Source organism: Vicia villosa, linkage group LG2 (assembly GCF_029867415.1).
Source record: "Vicia villosa cultivar HV-30 ecotype Madison, WI linkage group LG2, Vvil1.0, whole genome shotgun sequence".
Taxonomy (NCBI): domain Eukaryota; kingdom Viridiplantae; phylum Streptophyta; class Magnoliopsida; order Fabales; family Fabaceae; genus Vicia; species Vicia villosa.
The window spans coordinates 89013961-89034250 of NC_081181.1; the positions used below are offsets into that span (position 1 = coordinate 89013961).

Genomic DNA, 20290 nt, shown 5'->3' on the forward strand with positions numbered 1-20290 from the left:
AACTAGTGGAAAGCCCATACGTCCGCATGGGTTCTGTTATGGGTTGGACCGAGTTTATTAAATACATATAGTTTTAAGTAAAAAAATCAAAAAAAAATTTCTTTTATATGAAATTGAAATATAGAAGTTATATTGTTTAAACAAAATTATTAAATTGATAAAAAAATCAAAAGTAATATTTCTTTATAGAAAATGGTTTATTTATAGATCAAAAGTTATATTGTTCACACATATTTTTATCTGGTTACCTGTCCGTTTATACGGTGCTAGTGTGTTACCCGTGAATTCACACGGATTTTGACCTGATTATCCGTACGTACTGATCTGTCACTCTTGTGTTTACAACACACGAATACTGGTGTGGACCGCGGTATACCAGATAGAGTTCGTATTGCAAAATAAAAGAAAAAGAGTAGTCAAATATATGAAATAGTTGAAATCCATTTTCATATTATATTAAATTATAAAATATTTATAGTAGCATAGATATGGAATCATAAACTGAAATTTAAACAACTAATTGATATAATTTATTAAGATTAATAGAGTTATTTTATTTTATGTTATTTTTAAATGGAAGACAATACTGTTTAATGAGACAATATTAGAATTTGTTGAAAAAGTAATCATGTTACATATAAAAATTTGGTTAATTTTGAATCTTATGAAATACAAATTTATTTAAAATTTTCTTTTCCTATAAAATTTGTTTAAATTTGTGTATGTATTATTTGATATTTTTGTTTCAATTATTATTTTAATGTAACCGAATTGCAAGAAACATCTGATCAACACAAGAGATATATAACCCAAATGCAGAAACATCTAATAAGAGCATGCAACTCCCAATTAGTAAAGATGATAAATCACATTCAAATATCTAAGTGAATGTCAAGGCTCCAAAATATCAAATATCACATTTAAACTCAGGCATAAGAAATGCCATCAATCAAAATTACACAATACAGCAGAAAAACACTCCTATCCCAGTACATCACGAACCCCTGCTCTACAAATCCAAACAAGGCAGCACGAAAAAACACCAAAAATTACACTTAATAGAGAAACTCCTAAGCAGAAAGAAGAAACAGGATAACAGGATAACTTTAGTATTAACAGCTCTGCTGGTGCTGGTTTTAGTCCAAAATCTTCATTGCTTCCAGTTGATACTTTAATTCCAGACGCATTCGTCAATACACGTCCTTTTTTTCAGTAACGACAAAGGATGCAAATTCAGAATGAAGGTTAATTTTTTTGCGATTGACAACACCGCTTAAAAATATCATGGTCCAAAAGCAATAAATTTCATGTATAGAAATAATATTCATTGTACATTTGCATTAAAATAATTAAAATCACAAAAGAAAACATGTCAAAGGCTAATCCAGCACCACCTAAATCTTTGTTTGCAAAAGGAGAACCGGATGCCGAACTGCTACCTTTGGAAGATCCATTATATGGCTCTTAAAACATCCATAAACCTCCAAGAACTACAACAGACTCGTTACTGTTTGCAGCATGGAACTCTCCGTGTATGTTTGCCGGTATTTCTGTAATAATAATAACGAACCATATATCAAATCTCCAATTCGTTCTTGATAATGCATAAATCTCAATCCTAAAGACCTCATAACTAGACACCGTCTAGAATACGTCGCATATATATACGACTGATCATCAAACACCTAGTAATTAAGCTTAAAACATATGGTTAAGAGAGAAAAAAGAATACCAAGAACTCACTTGCAAATGGCTTTTCACTTCATCATTAGTCAGGCAAATAAACCCGCATTAGTTCTCTGATTTGCTTTGACGTCGCTGCAGCAGTAAAAGCGTCAATTTAACTTCAAATTGCAAAGATATAAATCCAACCAATGTTTACCGGCTTTATTCACCATATGGTAGATAGTATATGTTTGTTGAGTTACTTCACCCTACTATTAACATATATAGAAGAGTGAGTCAAAATCATAATAACTCTTCAAATCAATTGAATTGAAGACACTATTTTAGATCCTAGCAGCAGTATACTTGTTAGGTTAAATTTGGCAAATCAAATCATTCTTCATTATAGCTGAAAATCTCTAGTCGCATGGTTGTTGAGAATTCACAATTAAAATACCTCATTATTTAATATAAATTTTAGGGTTAATAGTAGTTTACCCCCTGTAATATGAGCGTGTTTCGGTTTACCCCCACCGTTGCCAAAAGCAGGTTTTGGCAACGGTTTTTTTGAAAAAACCATTGCCAAAAGGTAGGGAGGGGAAAAAGCAAAATTCGCTAACATTACAGGGGGTGAATTACTATTAACCCTAAATTTTAATATAATGAAAACCCTTAGTTTTACATCGCCCTACAAGTTTAATATATATTCTTGTGAAAACTAGTATAAATTTTTGAATACCGACAATTTCAAATGACTTCAAGCATTAGGTAAGAATATAAAGGAAATTGTTTACTTATTTTCAAGCATTAGGTAAGAATATAAAGGAAATTGTTTACTTATTTTGATCAAACTAATATACGTATATGAGACAAATAAGTTCTTTAATTTATTATTCTTCAAAATATTATTAAAAAAAATTACAATATGAATTATAAGAAAATAATTTTTAGAATTTTAAAAAATAAACTTTATTTTCTATTCGAGTATTTTTCAATCTCTTTAACTCAATAAAAAAACCACATATTTTCTATTCAAATGTTTCACAATTTTTTAGGGGTGGCAAAACGGGCCCGACCCCCAGGGAAGCCCGTTTTGCCCGCACTTTTTCGCGGGGCAGAGCAAAGTTTTAGGTCCACTACCTTTAATGTGCCAGCCCCGCACCGTTTTTTTTTGCGGGCATGAGCTTTTTCATAGAATTTACTATTTTTAGGCCTAAACGGCTCAATGCCCGTGGGTAGGAGTGGAAATAGGCCAGGCCGATAACAGGGGCCTACAGGCTAGCCTATATAGGCTCAAGTCATGTCACACATTATTTTTAAATAGAAAAGGCCTAGGCTTCTTTATAAGCCTATTTAGTTAAAAATGTTAGGCCTCAGGCCCTAAAAAAAGCTTTTTAAGCCTATCAGGCCGACCTATTTAAATAAATATGAATACTTGTTATGATTATTGTGTTATATTTTGTACTTTGAATTAAAATACATAAATAAAAATTGGTTATCTTGAAGAACTTGTGAAAATAAGATGAAAACACCACATGAACATTGACTTCATAAGTTCTCTTAAACAAATAGTCTCCTAGAACTTATGCTAATAGGTAAGTTAAAATAAGTTAGTCTATTTAAACATTATTTCAACTGCTTATTTACATATGTCTAAAATAAATAGGCTTTTATGTAGGCTAACAAGCTAACCAGGCCTTCGAAAAGGCCAGCCTCAGGCCTAAAAAATAAGCCTACGACAGGCTACAGGCCAGGCTTAGGCTTCGGTTTTTTTGACAGGCCAGGCTTAGGCTTGACAAAGCCTAGCTCGGCCCAGCCTATTTCCACCCCTACCCGTGGGCTTTCCCTGCTCCGCCCTCACTTTTTTGCGGGGCGGGACAAGGTTTTAGACCCGCACTCTCAAATATGTCCGCCCGCTCCGTTTTTCCGCGGGCTTTTTGCGGGGCGGGTATGTCCGTTTGCCACCCCTACAATCTTTCCAACTTTCAAAATATCAATCACACAAATCCAAAGTGTTTAAAGTATTTTCATAATCTCTCCAACTTTTAAAATATCAACCACACAAATTCAAAGTGTTTAAAGAATTTTTCAAATCTCTTTAATAATTCTAAAAGATTGTCAAGCCCCAAGAATATATTCCTAGGAATTTTCATTTTTAACTTCTCACTAGAATACCTACCTTATCCACCACATGTTAACAACAAATGTGAGAAACTCATTTTTATAATTGACAAAGTCTTAACTGACCTAAAATGTGACTCATTCTCAAATTCTCTTTCGTAATCACTATTAATTAGGACAATCTTACCAATTTCTCCTCCCTTCTCACGTTGCTAATGCTGACACAAGCGTTCGAAGAAAGTGAAGGTATTTGACTTTTCACGTAAAAATTCAACCCATATGTACCTTGAAAAATCATCGAACGCACACAAAAATCTATATCATCCCTCCTGGGCTTTCAACCTACATGGTTCTCATAAGATCCATGTGGAGTAATTTTAAAACTCGGGAGGTAATAAGATGCTGAACCTTCTTGTGTGATATCTTGGTTTGCTTTTCTATTTGACATTCCCCATAAATCTTACCTTCTTCAATCTTGAGATTAGGAAGACCGATAATTACCTTTTTGGAGACAATATTTCTCATACTTTTTAGATTTAAATGGCCAAATTTTCTTTGTCATAAGTTAGTTTCGTAAATCTTGGAGATCATGCATGTTTGAGGTTGATTCTTTTCTTGCGGACACCACATGTAATAGTTGTCAGTTGATATAAGTCCATTAATTAGTAAAAATAACTAATTAATTATTTAACCCAACAATAGTATTACTAATTAAACTCTATTTAATTAATCAACTTACCATACCACTTAATCCAAGGTACTACCCTCTCAACCCAATGACATATACCTTCAACCCTCAACAAACGTCATCAAAACATCGACATTCCCAATTATTTGCCACAATTCGTCAAAACAATACAAATTCTAAATTTGGGGTGTTACATTATGGGGCTACGTAATTTACCTAAGATGGATCAAGCTTGTTTGATGAAATTAGGCTCAAAAGTAGCTAGTAACAATGTGGATTATTTCTGTCGGGTTTTGTGGGAGAAATATGGCAGACTTAGTGGGATTTTTGGGGTTAAAAAGCGAGCTACTGACTCAGCTCTTTGGAAGAGCTTGGTGGAGTTACGACCGCATGTTGAGAAGTTTACTTTCTAGAGTATTGGCAATGGAGTGGACGTGAATGCTTGGCAGAATGCATGGATTGCCTCGAGGTTAATTATAGCTGAGCATGTTCCTATACCAGAAGCGCTAAATGGGTGTACAGTGAGGGACCTTACTACAGATTCTGGTTGTTGGAATTGGAATATGTTGAGGTCATGGATGCCTGAAGATTCGCTTTTAAAATTTGCTTCTAAGCTTCTGTCACAAGTGGATAACGGTGCAGATGAGATATCGGTGGCGGGAGGGAAGCCCATGGAGTGCACAGTGACGTGTCTGTATTATACTATTAGTGGTTTTAATATGACATGTGATCATGAACCGTGGAATTTGGTTTGGTAGTTGGCTGTGTCGAAGAGGACTCGCTACTTTATTTGGTTGGCTTTGCATGATCGTATATTGACAAACATGAATAAGAAGAAGAGGATGGGAAAAGGGAACGGAATGTGCAATTATTGTGGATAGGTGATAGAGACTCTTATCCATGTATTGAGGGATTGTCCGATTACTAGGAAAGTGTGGTACCAATTTCTGGCGATAATTAAACGCATGTGTTTCTTTATGAGTACTGCAACGAGTTGGTTTTATGAGAATATTCGGAATAAGGATAACTGGAAAGGAGAATTTCATTGGAATGAAATATGGGGTACGGTTTGTCATTGTTTATGGTTGTGGAGAAACAAGGAAGTGCATGTTGAGAATTATGTTCGTCCTCCGAATCCTGTGAGTTTTATTCAGCTGTCAAAAGAGAAGTATGATAAAGCGATGGTAGCTAATAAGAGAGTTATGAAGCAAGATCGGGTGCTTAGAATGATTCGATGGATTCCTCCTATGTTGAATACAGTGAAACTAAACACGGATGGTGCAAGTAAGACTGGTATAATTGTCGGGTGTGGTGGAGTTATTCGGGGAAGTCAAGGAGAGTGGCTTCGAGATTTTGCAAGATGCGTAGGGAGATGTGGTGCGGTTGAGGTAGAACTTTGGGGGGTGTTAGAAGGAGTAAGGTTAGCGTGACAAATGGGGTTTCGAAATGTGGAAATTAATTCAGATTCTGATTGGGTAGTGAATATGATTAAATTTGGAAAAGTTAATTTGCCAGGTGTTGTGGAGTTAGTGCGTCAGATTCGACATCTGATGGACAGATTTTGGAAAATAAAGAATATTTCTTGCTTTCGCGAGACTAATAGATGTGCAAATGCGTTGGCTAATCTGGGATGTACTCTTGCGTTATATCTTACCTTTTTTGAGGATTGTCCCGAGTCTATTGGGGAGTTTTATGGGGGGATATTATGGGGTATTCTACTCCTAGGCTTGTAATGGTGTTATCTCTTTTTTTAGCTCCGACCCGATATATTATAAAAAAAATCTAAAGATGTATTTTTAAATTAAATAATTTATATTAAAAATACTAATATTTAATAAAAAATAATGGTTTTGAGAGTGTAATAATTAATTAGTTGGAAGACTTATAATTTAACTTTAGAATCACATTCTACACTTTCATTAAAAAAAACATTAATAAGTAGATGGATTTAGAAAGTGCAACCATTGAAAACGTGAAAACACGGCATGCGTTTTCACATCCAATAAGAAACTCGATGGCGTATCATAAACCAATCAAAACATTCCACGTGTCATAACCTCCCATATTACATAACTTGGCGCCCTCTTCACACTTTACCACTTCATTCATTCATTCATTCTCCGATCTTCACCGCTCCGGTTCGTTCATTCCGGTTCAAGTAAAAAACCGAAAAAGAAAAACCGAACCATTAAATCTCGGTGCTCTAATGGAAGCTCACGGCGGAGGTCTCCGCCGCGTCCTGGTACTGGCCTTCTGCGTCGCCGGAATCTGGTCGGCGTATATCTACCAAGGCATTCTTCAGGAAACACTGTAAGATTTTCACTTCCCATAATCGCTTCTCGATCTCCGTAACCGATTTGAACGCTCGAATTCAAAAATTGTTGTGAATTTTGAAATTCAAGTAGTTATTGATTTCTCTGTGATTTGGTTTTCAGGTCAACGAAACGATTCGGTCCTGACGGTGAGAGATTTGAACACCTAGCGGTTTTGAACTTGGCGCAGAATGTAGTGTGTTTAATCTGGTCATTCATAAGTGAGATTCTTATTCTATAATACTAATTAATCCTAATTGTAAGATCATTAAAAATGTACTATAACCATAATCTCTGACACCTCTAAAATTTGTAGCACTGACACCTCTGAGAATAAGTGTGTCAGGGTCCGAAACCGACACAAATGGGATTACGATTAATTAATTCATTTTCTCACATTATTACCGGTGTTATTATGTTTAATTCATTCATGTTCTCACACTATTAATGGTGTTATTATGTTTAATTCATTCATTTTCTCACATTATTACTGGTGTTATTATGTTTAATTCATTCATTTTCTCACATTATTACTGGTGTTGATGTGTCAGTGTCGTGTTTTCGGTGTCCGTGTTTTATAGATCATAACTATCTCAGTGACACTTATTATTGATTGTGATTTGTTGAAGGTGGGAAAAAAATTCAATGACAGTGTGTTTGAATTAAACTCTTGTTATTTTTGTGTAGTGATAACTATTTGGGGTGGTGGAATTTCCGGTGGTGCTCCTTGGTGGTCTTATTGGAGTGCTGGTATTACTAACACTATTGGTCCTGCTATGGGAATTGAAGCTTTGAAGTATATTAGTTACCCTGCTCAGGCATGAATTCTGCATCTGTTTCTCTCTTTGTTAATTGTGGTTTCCTTTTTAAAAACTATGTTTGATTTGATTAATTTGGTATAGGATTTGTAAATATTGTTTGAGTTTGACTTTAAGTTATTATAACTTGAATTGGTATTTTGTTGAAAACCAATGGAATATCAAAAAACATGGTGTAGGAGATTGAAGTAAAAAAGGAAAACAGAATATTATTAAGAAATGCATCTCCATGAGGAGTTCCTTATTGAATCATTAGAGCTAAAAATTGGTTCTTGGTTTCAACATTGAAGTTGGGACTTGCACACTATGAAGCACAGACTCCGACACGGATACCGCGACACGACACAGACACTCCGACACCGATGATGTAAAAATATAGGAAACTGACACAGCTATGTATATGATAATATTTGAGTTTCATTCATCCCTCTATCATTAAAAGAATTAAAAATATTCTAATCAAAATTAATATTTTTAATTCTTCATTGATATCATTGTTTTAAACATGTTTAACCCTTTTAGATGTGCATGAGATTTTTCCAAAAATATATAAGGTGTGATGAAACAAAAAGAGAAACAATTTCTTTTTGAATAACTTGTCAGAATTGTGTGACACATGTTGTATGAGTGTCGTACCGACGTCGGAGACCGATTCAACAAGTGTATATAAAAAAGTCATATTTTTGGTGACACTTGTCTCACTTTTCTGACACCTGTCTGAATTTTCAACACGTGTCGTACACGTGTCATACAAGTGCCGGCCACCGTCAGGTGTCGGACACCATGACACTCCTATGCCTAGAGGTGTCCGTGCTTCATAGCTTGCACATGTAAGTACCAGGGTTCTTATGCATGTCTAGTCGTGAACCTTGATATTACTTAGAATCAAGGTCAAATGTGGTTGAAGCAGCCTAACAGCAGTCACATTGTCGTTCCGACAATATAAAAAACATTTATCGGCCTATTCTGACAATATAAAAAGAGTTATCGCCTCGGCCCATTCCACAGTTGGATACCTTTATTTAAACCGGGGGAGCTGGTTCATATATAGAGAATTGCTTCTTATAGTTGCTTATTTATCTTAACTAATAAAAATGAATGAAAAGTATAAAGACTTAAGGTAAAAATGTGGGAGTCATTTGAATCTTTAAATGGTTTCGCTATTCAAGGAAGATCATGCTAAGTGCATAAAGTTGATGTGGCCTAAATAAGACCCATCAAAATGAGTATTGCTACTCTAAGTTGGTTGCACCATTGCGGACTGCTGCTCTAAAGCACAAACTAGCCACATATTGTGTGTACAGATTGAAGCATTTTTAGTTGTTCATTTTGCATGCCGCAGCACTTTTGTTTGCCGTATTGTTTAAATGTTTTGAGCATAAGACTATGAGCTTTTCTTAAGGGGTTTTTCCTACATGCAGGTGCTGGCAAAGTCCTCAAAAATGATTCCAGGTCAGTATATTGTGCTTGACTATTCTATTTTAGTTTCAATACAATTGAAAATCAGCCGAGCTTCTAATTTATTTACTTAGTTGTCTTGCATTTTTGATTGAATTATATAGTTATTTTCTGTGCTTAAGCACTTCAATATTTGTCATTACAATATTTTGGTTTAAGGGGAATTTAGGGTAACTTCTAGATGAAATTCATTTTCTCAAGTTTGGGGAGCCAATGAATGTGGAACTTCAGAAAATAAGCAAAACATGGGCTAGTCTTGTGGTTATGTATTCTTTGAGACTTCTGCACTTCTTGTCCTTGTACCTGTGTCTTAAATTTGTATTTAGCATGCACCCTTTCCTTCATTTTCACATGAAGGTGGGTTGAAAATAATTGCATTCATTATTGTTTAGTCTTTTGGGTGTCTTTAATGGAGGATTTTATAGCTGGTTCTAATACATAAACATTTGGTAGAAATTGATGATAGAAAAGTTTATATTCAATTTGTATCCTCAGACTATGTGAACAAGAACCACTCTTAAATGTCTAACTAATAATTCACTTTAATGCAGTTATGCTGATGGGTTCACTCGTATATGGTATAAGATACACCATTCCAGAATACCTTTGCACCTTCCTTGTTGCTGGAGGAGTTTCAACATTTGCACTTCTAAAGGTTAGGAACTTCTCAGTATAACAGACCTCGCCTATCCTTTTGTCTAAATTTTCACTGTCGCTGAATACTGCTCATCTTTATTTATTTATGCATTACAGACTAGCTCAAAGACTATCAACAAGCTAGCACATCCAAATGCTCCACTTGGATATGGGCTATGTTTCTTGAACCTTGCTTTTGATGGATTTACTAATGCAACACAGGATTCCTTAAAAGCTAGGTAATACTGGAGAAGCTTTTCTCTATTTTGATTTGGCATACAGCATTCTAATTTTTTTATATCATGTAAAAGTACAGTACTTACGCTCTCACGTGCTAAACTTGTTTTCCTCTTTTTTACTCATTTCTTCTTTATTGCATGACAGATTAAAAATTATCATTTCATTGAAGTTGTAATCTGTACAATATAAATGAAGAGTACCTAATCACTGAATAGAGTGTTTTTGAAATTTTGTCTTTGTTTAAGGTGTTGTCTTTTAATCCAGCTATGCAGTATGTACTGCTGCTATCATTAGTTAATTCTTGTTAGATGCAATTATCGGAGATAAGTTCAATATTGGCTGCTTAAAAACTAAAACCCAAAACTACTGGCTTACAATTTCAGTCTTTCTCAGTAAGGTTACTGGCTATTATGGTAATTTGATGGATAGTTTGATAGTTAACTCACAAACAATACTAAATATGATTTATTATGCTCCCCTCTGTCTTATGATTTCTGCTTGTGGGAAAAATCTCATTGCCTGTTTTTGCAATCACATGTCAATTGTTTGAGTTTCCGTTTCATGAGGGTTTGAATGTAGCCATCTCAAATTTCAACATTGTTAGGTTTTCTTTGTTTCAAATGATTCTTGGAACATCCTAAATAAAGATTCATTGGTTCTTATGTTTACTCTTTTTTAATAATGTTTTGCCTTACACAGGTACCCGAAAACAAGTGCTTGGGGTATTATGTTGGGCATGAATTTATGGGGAACCATATACAATATGATTTACATGTTTGCATGGCCCAATGCCAGTGGATATGAGGCGGTTCACTTTTGCAAACTGCATCCAGAGGCAGCATGGGATATTTTTCTGTATTGCTGCTGTGGTGCTGTGGGACAGAATTTTATCTTCTTGACCATAAGCCGGTTTGGCTCTTTGGCTAACACCACCATCACTACCACTCGCAAATTTGTCAGCATTGTGGTATCTTCATTATTGAGCGGGAACCCCCTTTCAACAAAGCAATGGGGATGTGTTTCTATGGTATTCTCTGGATTATCATACCAGATCTACCTCAAGTGGCAGAAGTTGAAGAGATTGCAGAAGAAAAAGAAAGCCACGTAAAGCTCGGCATCAATTTTGAAGTCCAATTACGATTCATATTAGCTAAACCTCAAAGATTCAACGGACCAGAATTAGGTTTATATACAAAAGAGTATTAATATTAGTTATTGTAATTGTAATTGAATAGATCCGCTTGAGAAGTGAAAAAATTTAGGTCCAATTTTCTTATTCATTGTGGTAATTTACTAGTTGCCTTTGTTTTGTAAGAACAGCTAGTTTTAATCTTAATAGCATACAAAAAAGCTATAGAACGCTATATTCTATGTAAACATGATTTTCAGATAATCTCATATTCTGTAGTTTATTTAGATTATCCCAATATTGTATGAGTTACAAAAGAAGCTTAAGCAATGTTATGAGCATAAAATGTCGATTTCTAAAATTGTTTGCATTACCTTGCTGTCAGATTTTGTTTTGCTCTTTCAAATTGATGCTCTGTTCTGTTTATTTTACTAAGCTTACAATCAAAATGCAAGAACTTTTGGCTGTAAAAATGTATATAAAGGTGAAGGAGAAGCCTGTTTATTTTTCTTTTCCTATACAAAATAAACTAATGATAAATTGTTTTGGACATTTTATTCAATAGTTTCTGTTTGTGATTCTCAATTTGAACATGCTTTGATGGCTCAACATAAAGTGTGTTCCGCCTGGAAATCAGAATTGATCGGTGATTGATGTACGTGGATTGCAACGGTGGACTTGAGTTTCCGGTGCGGTGAAAGAGAGACAGATTTATAAGGTTAGCACTTCAACATCAATATAAGAGTAAGATGAGAGAATGAAATTTAAATTCAAAAGTACTGAGAAATGACAATTTTCCCTCTTATATAGTAGGGCGGCTATAACCGCATGCTGATCTCTTGGCGTGAAATGCGGTGATCCATTTGATTGATCATGGATCAAGATCACCGGCATGTGATGCGGTGGATAGTTCAACTCTTTGGGCCATAATTACTGGATTTTTTGGCCGGCCCAGGACAAAGTGGATTTGACAGCAAGTTGGAAGAAAAAGCAAAGGGAAAGAAAGAAGATTCTGTGGTTAAATGAAATCTGACTTTATAAAAGGTAGGGGACATGTCTGTTGTTTAGAAGAACAGTTCTTTATGTACTAATTTTAAAGTTGTAACTACAGTATCAACTTTATATATCCCCAAAAAATCCATAATTAGTAGCACTATTCAATATAAATTAGTTTTAATTACTTCAAAATAAAAACCATCTAAGATTTGACCAGATTATCTATTTAGGTAAGACCTACTACACTCAAATGAGTGGAAATTATGAGGTCAAATTAGTCAAAGTGCACCTTCCATTTAGAAAGTTAACAGCTAACTAATGTGCTTTATTTTGTAGCAAGTTCCCTCCTTCTTTTTACTAATAGCTTTTGCCAATAGTCATTATTATCTGTCTTCTGTCTTCCACCACAACCACCATCTATGAACTAATCATTCTACAAAACAAAAATGCAGTTCCTTCACAAGTGTTCTTCTGCAAAGCACAGTCCAAAATAACTGTGTCTAAGAGCTGAGAAATGTTTGCATGCATGTTTCTGTCAGATCAGATTATGAGGTTTGTTGTACTGTTCACAACTTCTTGTCAAGTTTTTTTGCTTTCTGGTTTGAAAATGAAGCTTATGTAGTTGAAATATGTGTTTTGTAAGTGTGAATGAGTTTTACATTTGCATTAAATTGTGTAGAAGTTTGTTTTTTGTAGCTCTTAGTGATGTTTTTGGCAATTTTCTCTTGAAATTACTTTGATACTCTGAGAAAAGAAGTATGAGTTCATGTTTTGTTTCTTTACCTGCTGAGAAATCCTTGCTCTTACTTTTCTTTTCTTTTCCTTTGTTGGGCTAAGCTAATCATGTTTTTATTCTCTAAAAATACTCTTTAATCAAGTTTAGTTCATACAAAAAAATTTAATCCATATTTAGTCTCAAATTTTGTGACTTCACAGACTAAAAGTAGATGAAAACTTTCATCAAAATCACTAAATTGAAAGCTAAACATTAATGAAAGTTTCTGCAGGAACTAAACTTGATAAGAGGTTATTTACATGGAATAAAATTATAAATTAACCCTTTGTACTATGGTAATTCTGTTTTTCCTAAAAGAAGGTAAACCGAAGGGAAGCAAGACGAGCCGAGGCGAGTACATGGGGCAAGTACGTAGCTGGCCCCAAATGTCGCCCAAGGTTGGGTTCTGGTCGCCCATCTATCACAACACGAGTCCATTGTTAGCATCAATCGCCCCCTGTTGGATTTGGGTTAAGCCACACATCACCCACTTACGAAATGTGGGGATTGACGTGTCCAAAATGTGGGGATTGACGTGTCCATAGACACTAACGGCAGAGAAGTTGAGTAGACTTCTCCGGGAAAATAGGGGGATTAACAGTTTCTACACTGAGTCCAAGAATCTAGACTCAATAGACTTCTATAAATATCTCAATTCACCCAGAAACCATATAGATAGAGACCCTCTCAGTCTCACCATCTCGCGTGAACTTGCTCTAACACCAACAAAAACCCTAAAATCCTCGGACAGCCCTACACAATTAAGGGTTGTCACTCATTGTACTTTTAGTTGTTTGAAGAATTGTCCAGAATAAGGATATAGAAAAATGATCATGTTAAATTCAGGTAAGAGTTAGACATAATAGAAATAACATCTGCATTCAGCACACCAAAGCCAAAATGCATTTTCACTCATATTATAAATATGTTTCAGTACATCTGAATCAAAAAAGGAAAAGCATTATTTATTCTATAACCTAACCTATGCACACCAAAAAACAACAAATAGGAATCATATTTGCCACTGGCTAATTTTTTACACTCTTTTTCTTCTTCTTCTATCTATGTCTCTCTGTTCATTATATGTAGTAGGATCGGCGAATTGCCAATGTATACAAACACTCAAGATGACAACTAGTATCATGCAGCAGGCTCTGTACAAAACGAAAAAACAAACCAAGACCAAATGCTGGATCGGAGAAAAACAAACCCAGAAAGATGTCAAAGAAGAAAACAAACTAAAGAATGACACACTAAAGCACACTAATCTTCGGTGCAGGTATCTACGGGGAGAAAAAAGACACTGTTAAATATGTTGAAAGTCCTCAGAATGTACCTAACATTCTAAGGGAAAAAGATGAGCCTGTCAAAATTTTAGGCTGAACAAAATTTGCAATCTTTCTCAAACCAGGATGAGAAGGACTAGCACGCGAGATGGTCGCGGGTAAAGGAAAAACAAAGGGTTTAGATAAGAAAAAAGACATAAATGATTTTTTTTTCTTTTTCAGATTATTAACTTTGTAGGAGGGCTCTTTTGCAGAGTGGCGGTTGTGAGTGGTTGGCAATTGGGTTGAGGGATGGAGAATCCATTCCAAGTGTTTTCATTAGGAAGTTCCTTTCCTGAAAAGGAAAATAAAGAAGTCAAAATCTGATAAAATGGAAACTATTTACACAATAACTAATATAATGTGTCGGTGTAAGGTGTAAAAATGAATAAATTGAATGTAATCACATGTGTCGGTGTTGTGTCAAAGACAGGTTGGACACCAGGCACGCCTTTGTTCTAAGGTGACGGTGTTACAGAGTATATTATTACTAGTATGTTCAGAATACTTATCGCTATTACTGCTATAATCTCAGTGTTGAATTTAGTTATTTAATCTCCAAAATTGTGTAACTTACACTTTCTGAAAATTGTGGACTTGGAATTGCTGCAGTGAAGGATCTGAACATAGGGGTAACTTGAAGAGGAGAACTGAACTCTGCACTTGATAGGGATGGAACAATGCCAATGCCATCATTGTTTATCTGTTCCTCACAAGATGTGAATATATCTGTTACAAAAAGATAAATATCTAATTAGCAATTCTGATACATTGAGATTTAACATATTAGTACACTAGCATATAAAAGCTTTTTTCTCTAGATCAAAAAAGTTATAAAAAACAAATAAATGTAAAAACTGAAACCGGTTGAACCAACCATTGTTCCACCAGATTGCAATATAACTAGGATGAAATCGACCGATGGACTGGCCGGTTCCTAGTTCAACCAGAGGGTTCGGTTTTGATATATTTTTATCATTGGATTTGATGAAAATATTACCTTGATCGACCATAGTTGCGCTAGAAAGAACCACTTGATCACATCCTCCATCTCCCTTTTGATCTCCAATTTGTATTGAATTCAGTTCAGTTCCATTATCTTGATGTAGCGAGTGTTCCAAATTCTCGGCCGCAGAATGAGGCAGAATAGTTGATCCTTCGGAACTGCTTGGAGAGTCTTCATATAGCTCCATGTACCTATTTTAGATTCATAATCTATTAGATATTGCATAAAAATATCCCTCATGAAAGTTATTTTATTTTCAAATTTCAATGAGCTTAAGGTACCTCCAACATGGTTGAATTTCCTCACTACTATTCTTTAAGTCTTCCAGTAAGTCTTTAAGATCTACAAGCTGTAAATCGGGAATCTTATATCCAGGAATATCTGATTCTTTGTTTCTGTTCATAAATTCTTGAAGAATCTGGCATCAATATATATACATGTTAGAACTTATACGAAAAAAGTCTACGAATAATGGCATTTTTTTTATTTGTAAGCTCAAGAAATAATCCCTGCAGATGTCAGCTACATATGAGCCGATCAGAGCAAAGTTAAGCTTTTCAATATTTTATTATATGATAGCAAGCCGATCTATGAACTTATTACAATGATTATTCAAAACGTAGATCATGGTTTTAAATTGCAGTTGTGTTTATCGTGTTGTGCGAACCCTTATATTATGGTAAAATGCGGTCAAACAGCAATTAAAAACCATGATGACTAAGTGATAAGTTATAAGATTATATAATTTCTAATTCTATGTGATTAGTTTATAAGGGCATGTGTGGATTGACTTATTTGAGTTTATCTCCTAACATAAGCACTTGTGATACTGTTTGGAAGAGCGTATGTAAACATCGTATGACATGTTTATAAGCTATTTTTAGTTTATTTATGTAAAATCTCTAAGATAGTTTATTAAAACAGCTTATAGCTTAAGTAAAAACAATTTGACTATATTTTATCTTTTATTATGAAAATAGCTAAGATATAAACACTTATGCTATAGGTTCTTAATTAAATTTTTGATCCAAACAGGGTCATAATGCTACATGATGTTGAAGAACTTAACCTCTTCAATATCAAATATAACTATTTGACTCAACAGTGAAGATATGTTGAATATTCTCATGATTTTCAAACAGATTGGTTTGAAACATTAAAAGTTGATTTCATTTTTTTTTTGGTGTTGAACTTTCTTCTTTACATTTATTTCATACTTTGGTTTTTGTTTTCGAATGAATCAACACAGCTGGAGTTCACTTTGAAAGAAGACCATGTGATGTTTGAAAATCAAAACGAGAGCAAGTTGGGAACTATAAAGCCTCACCTTCCATGCATTCTCAAGACTTTGGTCCATGTTCTCTGCATCAACTTTTAGAGCTAGTGATGTTAGAAGCTCGGCTTGTTGCATCAATGCGTTTATCTTCGGATCATCCTTTTTAAGGAATGTTCCTTGAATCTTGTTATTTGGAGCTACAAAAGAACAAAAAATCGAGAGTTAAATTATAATGATGATAGGATGGCCAAAGTTATCTCTGGCTTAATAAATTAGGCGACATTTGGATTATTTCCTGTTTAGTTCCTGAATGTATCAAAGTTAAAAATATATCTAAATGCGCCTTTTGTTAGTCACTTTGATCCATAAAGTTACTAACAAAAGATGCACTTAACCAGGATTGTAATTTTGACACATTCAAAGACTATTGTAACAATGGCCCACACGGTCATGGACCAATACGATTATTTACTTGCTTTTTTAGTCTGGATTTTACAGCTGCAAGGATTAAGTTTCATGATTAAACTTTTTTGTAGAGATTTACCGAAGCCACCGAACTTCACATTGCAGACATCATTCTGGTCTGGCAAGTTGTTGATATTATGAGAGTTTTGAGGTAAAACCGCCAATGGTGCTCTTGAAGTTTCGTTTTGTTTATGTGATCTGTCTGCAAAGTTGATCTTTTCCGCATCATCAGGGATATGTGACCTCCTATATTACAAGTCGATGAAATGTTAATACTTCTTCGTAGAATTTACGAATATATTTTGATCTGGTGTTATAGCTTAACATACCTCATTTTCTTATAATCTACTGCAGAATCAGATGCTGCATCTCGGAAAATAACCCTTTTGTTATTTGAATTCGTGTATGAAACGTTGTTCTCTTTTGCTAAGGCTTCATATTTAGCTCTCTTTTTGCATAGTGTGGAGAAACGATTCTTCACAGCGTTATCCGTTCTGTATACAAAACAATGAAGCATTTCAATTAGAATATCCGTTCTGTATACAAAACAATGAAGCATTTCAATTAGAATAACTGTTAAAAAAAAGAGTCTATTTGGTATTATGTGAAGAGAATAATGAATTTTTTTTACCTTCCTGAAACAACCTTTGCTATTTCTGTCCACCTATTGCCAAATATCTTTTGTGCCTATAGAGATAACAGCAAAAAGTTAGTTTTGGTTGGAACCTAATCTTAGCAGTGTAGATTTTGATGCAAAAAACGCAAACACAGAACACACGAAATTTGATCACAGAGTTCGGCCAATCGTGCTTACTTTCTAATTGCAATACGGCTGCAGTACCTTTCTATTATTCTAACTAAGAATTCAAAATTTATAAGTTGTGTTTAAAAAATACTGCGGTCGAGTTTTCACCGGCGGCACTACCACTGAATATCATTTCATTAAGTTCATCATGGATTGAAAACCAAACCAAACCACATAGAGGGAAAAAACAGAAAGAAAAAAGATGAAGTTTATATTTTAAAGTTATATCATTAAGCTTGTTAAACTCCAAAGACAAGTGATTGACGAGCTTCTGTTCGAATCGATTGAGGGAACAAATTTTTTACCTCACATAAGAGCATATCTTCATCTGGTGACCAACCTCCTTTCTTGAAATCAGAATTCAAATAAGTGTACCATCTGATTGATGATAAATAATATTAGTCACTTAATCATCGGATAGAGAGAATCACAATGAAACCGAAGCCATCAAAATCGAAAAATATTCAAAAACTTCACCTTCTTCTGCACTGTCTTGTAGTTTTATCCTTGAACTTAGAAGCAATTATTGCCCAACTGCATAAAGTTATTGAAATCAAAATCACTTTTAGTCTTCCAAAATCATGAAAACTAGTAGTAACTAACTAGTGAAAGAACTCAAAAAGAAGAATAACCAAAAGGGTATTAGTATTTGTATTTAGTATTAGTACTTTTCAGTTCCATGGATTCCAATTTGATCTCTCAATATATCATCCTCCTGCAACTCACAAAACAAACATCAGAATAGAAACACAAACACAATACTAATAATTTATAACATAAAGTAAGAGAAGAAGAATAACCTCTTGAGTCCACGTCACAATGTGCCGCTCCTTCTTCTTCGATTCTTCATTCACAAGCTGCTTCTGCTTCTGATGCTGCTTCTGATTCTGCAGCTTCTTCATATCTTGCATGATTGTTTTGTTTATTCTATTTGGTTCCTCAATGGTATTATTCTTCTTCTCTCTTTCTTAAACGCTCCTTCCTTTTTCACAAGGAGCCAAGTTGCATGCTAAAGCCAAACACTCTTCCTTTATAATAAAATATACGATTATAACTTTTTCTGATTTGTTTTTTTTTTTGTTACATAAAAATTAAAAACAAAACAAAAAAAGGAACAAACAAACCCTTGTTCTTTCTCTTTCATTCACCTTTTACAACTGTGTTTTTTTGAGTTTCAAAACGGGATCCGTAATAAGCATAAATTCCATTCTCAAAAGCCACCTTATAACAAAAAGCTATTCAATTTATGAATTGGCTTTGGATTCTTAACTTTTCAGAAAAAACATTATCCTCTGTCCCAAAACAGAACAATGTTTAATGTTGAAATTAAGGATGAAAAATAGAAAAAGGGTAATGAAGAATACATACAAGGGTTCATAAAGGGGAAATGGGTATGAATCAAAATCGTATTTTGATGTGTATTTAGATCTAAAATTAACAACTTTGAGGAGAAAAGGTGTGATGAAATAGACAAAAATACCTGGAATATGAAGGGATACTATGTTTGAGAATCTTCAAGAGTCTCTGTGTTTGTTTGGTTTGATGAAAACGGTCACATAGTTAGGAAAAGTAGGTAGGGACAAGAACAATGAATATAAAAATGAATAGTAGATGATTGTGGTAGTGCGCGGGTATGAAGAGAGGTTTGAAAATAACACTGAATTTTATGAGCTACGTGCAGTGTTGTCCACTAAACACTATGATAATGTTTTCTTGCAAATTGCAATACAATACAACAATAAGACTACGAAATTTATTTATTTACCATTATATATACGAATGATTTTGTGAGAGCTGAAAAATGGTTTGAAATTGTGGGAATTTTAAGGGGACATGAGAAGGTACGTGAGCTAGAACAGCTAGGTGTCACGAAGGAACATGTGTGGTGAAATTTAATGGTTCGTGACTTCATCATGTGTTTTGTTTGTCATGCTATAGGTACTGTTTTTTACCATTTTGGTTTTGTGTGATGTAATGTTGGTGAGTTTTTGAAATTTGCACTATTGATGTGTGAGTTTGGTTTGTTCCTTGAGGTCTTATTGTTAGGTTTTTCAATTAATAGTGTGCGTGAAAATTTAAATGCTGTGTTTAGTATTAAAAATTGAAATGTATATTAAAAATGAAAAATTGCATAAATATATGACAACGCTTGCACTTAAGATAAAATTGAAATGTATATAGTGTTTATAATATTGATTGATAATGCATTTAGATCTGGATCAAAGATGACATGTTAATATAAATCAAATAAACACTACAATGAGATGGAAAAGAAGACAGCTCTGCACAAATGGCGAGAACAAAAGCAATGAAATCATAAACTAAAATTTTAAATATATGTGAAATTATTTATTTAAATTTAAAAAACAAGAGTTAAATTTAAATCAAAATTATTTATTGTGTTAAAAATAATGTCAACAATACAAATTTGAGAACAATAAAAGTGCCGGGAGTATTAAAAAACAAGAGTTGAATTTAAATCAAAATAATTTATTGTGTTAGAAATAATGTCAACAATACAAATTTGAGAAATATAAGTGTGAGAACTATCAAAAGTTGTAATCTCTATGCAAGA

The 20290-nt window shown here is 34.1% G+C and overlaps 2 protein-coding genes across 4 annotated transcripts; one reads left to right on the top strand and one right to left on the bottom strand.

The window, feature by feature from the left end:
* The first annotated feature begins 6519 nt into the window (after positions 1 to 6519).
* On the top strand, positions 6520 to 11234 carry LOC131651626 (UDP-galactose/UDP-glucose transporter 3). Its single transcript, XM_058921291.1, has 7 exons — positions 6520 to 6784; positions 6910 to 7007; positions 7474 to 7604; positions 9026 to 9056; positions 9614 to 9717; positions 9816 to 9937; positions 10638 to 11234. Exons 1-7 carry the CDS (start codon positions 6681 to 6683, stop codon positions 11044 to 11046), a joined length of 999 nt encoding a protein of 332 aa, XP_058777274.1. The 5' UTR covers positions 6520 to 6680; the 3' UTR covers positions 11047 to 11234.
* A 2464-nt stretch (positions 11235 to 13698) lies between these two features.
* On the bottom strand, positions 13699 to 19411 carry LOC131651625 (transcription factor MYB124-like). 3 transcript variants are annotated; one of them, XM_058921290.1, is made up of 13 exons: positions 19196 to 19411; positions 18516 to 18739; positions 18384 to 18430; positions 18193 to 18249; positions 18021 to 18093; positions 17542 to 17597; positions 17240 to 17404; positions 16990 to 17156; positions 16497 to 16642; positions 15447 to 15587; positions 15164 to 15356; positions 14741 to 14892; positions 13699 to 14458 (listed from the first exon to the last, which is right to left on the bottom strand). In XM_058921290.1, exons 2-13 carry the CDS (start codon positions 18624 to 18626, stop codon positions 14351 to 14353), a joined length of 1416 nt encoding a protein of 471 aa, XP_058777273.1. In that variant the 5' UTR covers positions 18627 to 18739; positions 19196 to 19411; the 3' UTR covers positions 13699 to 14350. The 3 variants fall into 3 exon arrangements, with proteins under 3 accessions (XP_058777273.1, XP_058777271.1, XP_058777272.1); XM_058921288.1 differs by having other exon boundaries at positions 18516 to 18743; XM_058921289.1 differs by lacking the exon at positions 19196 to 19411 and adding an exon at positions 18864 to 19167 and having other exon boundaries at positions 18516 to 18743.
* Between the last annotated feature and the right edge of the window lie 879 nt (positions 19412 to 20290).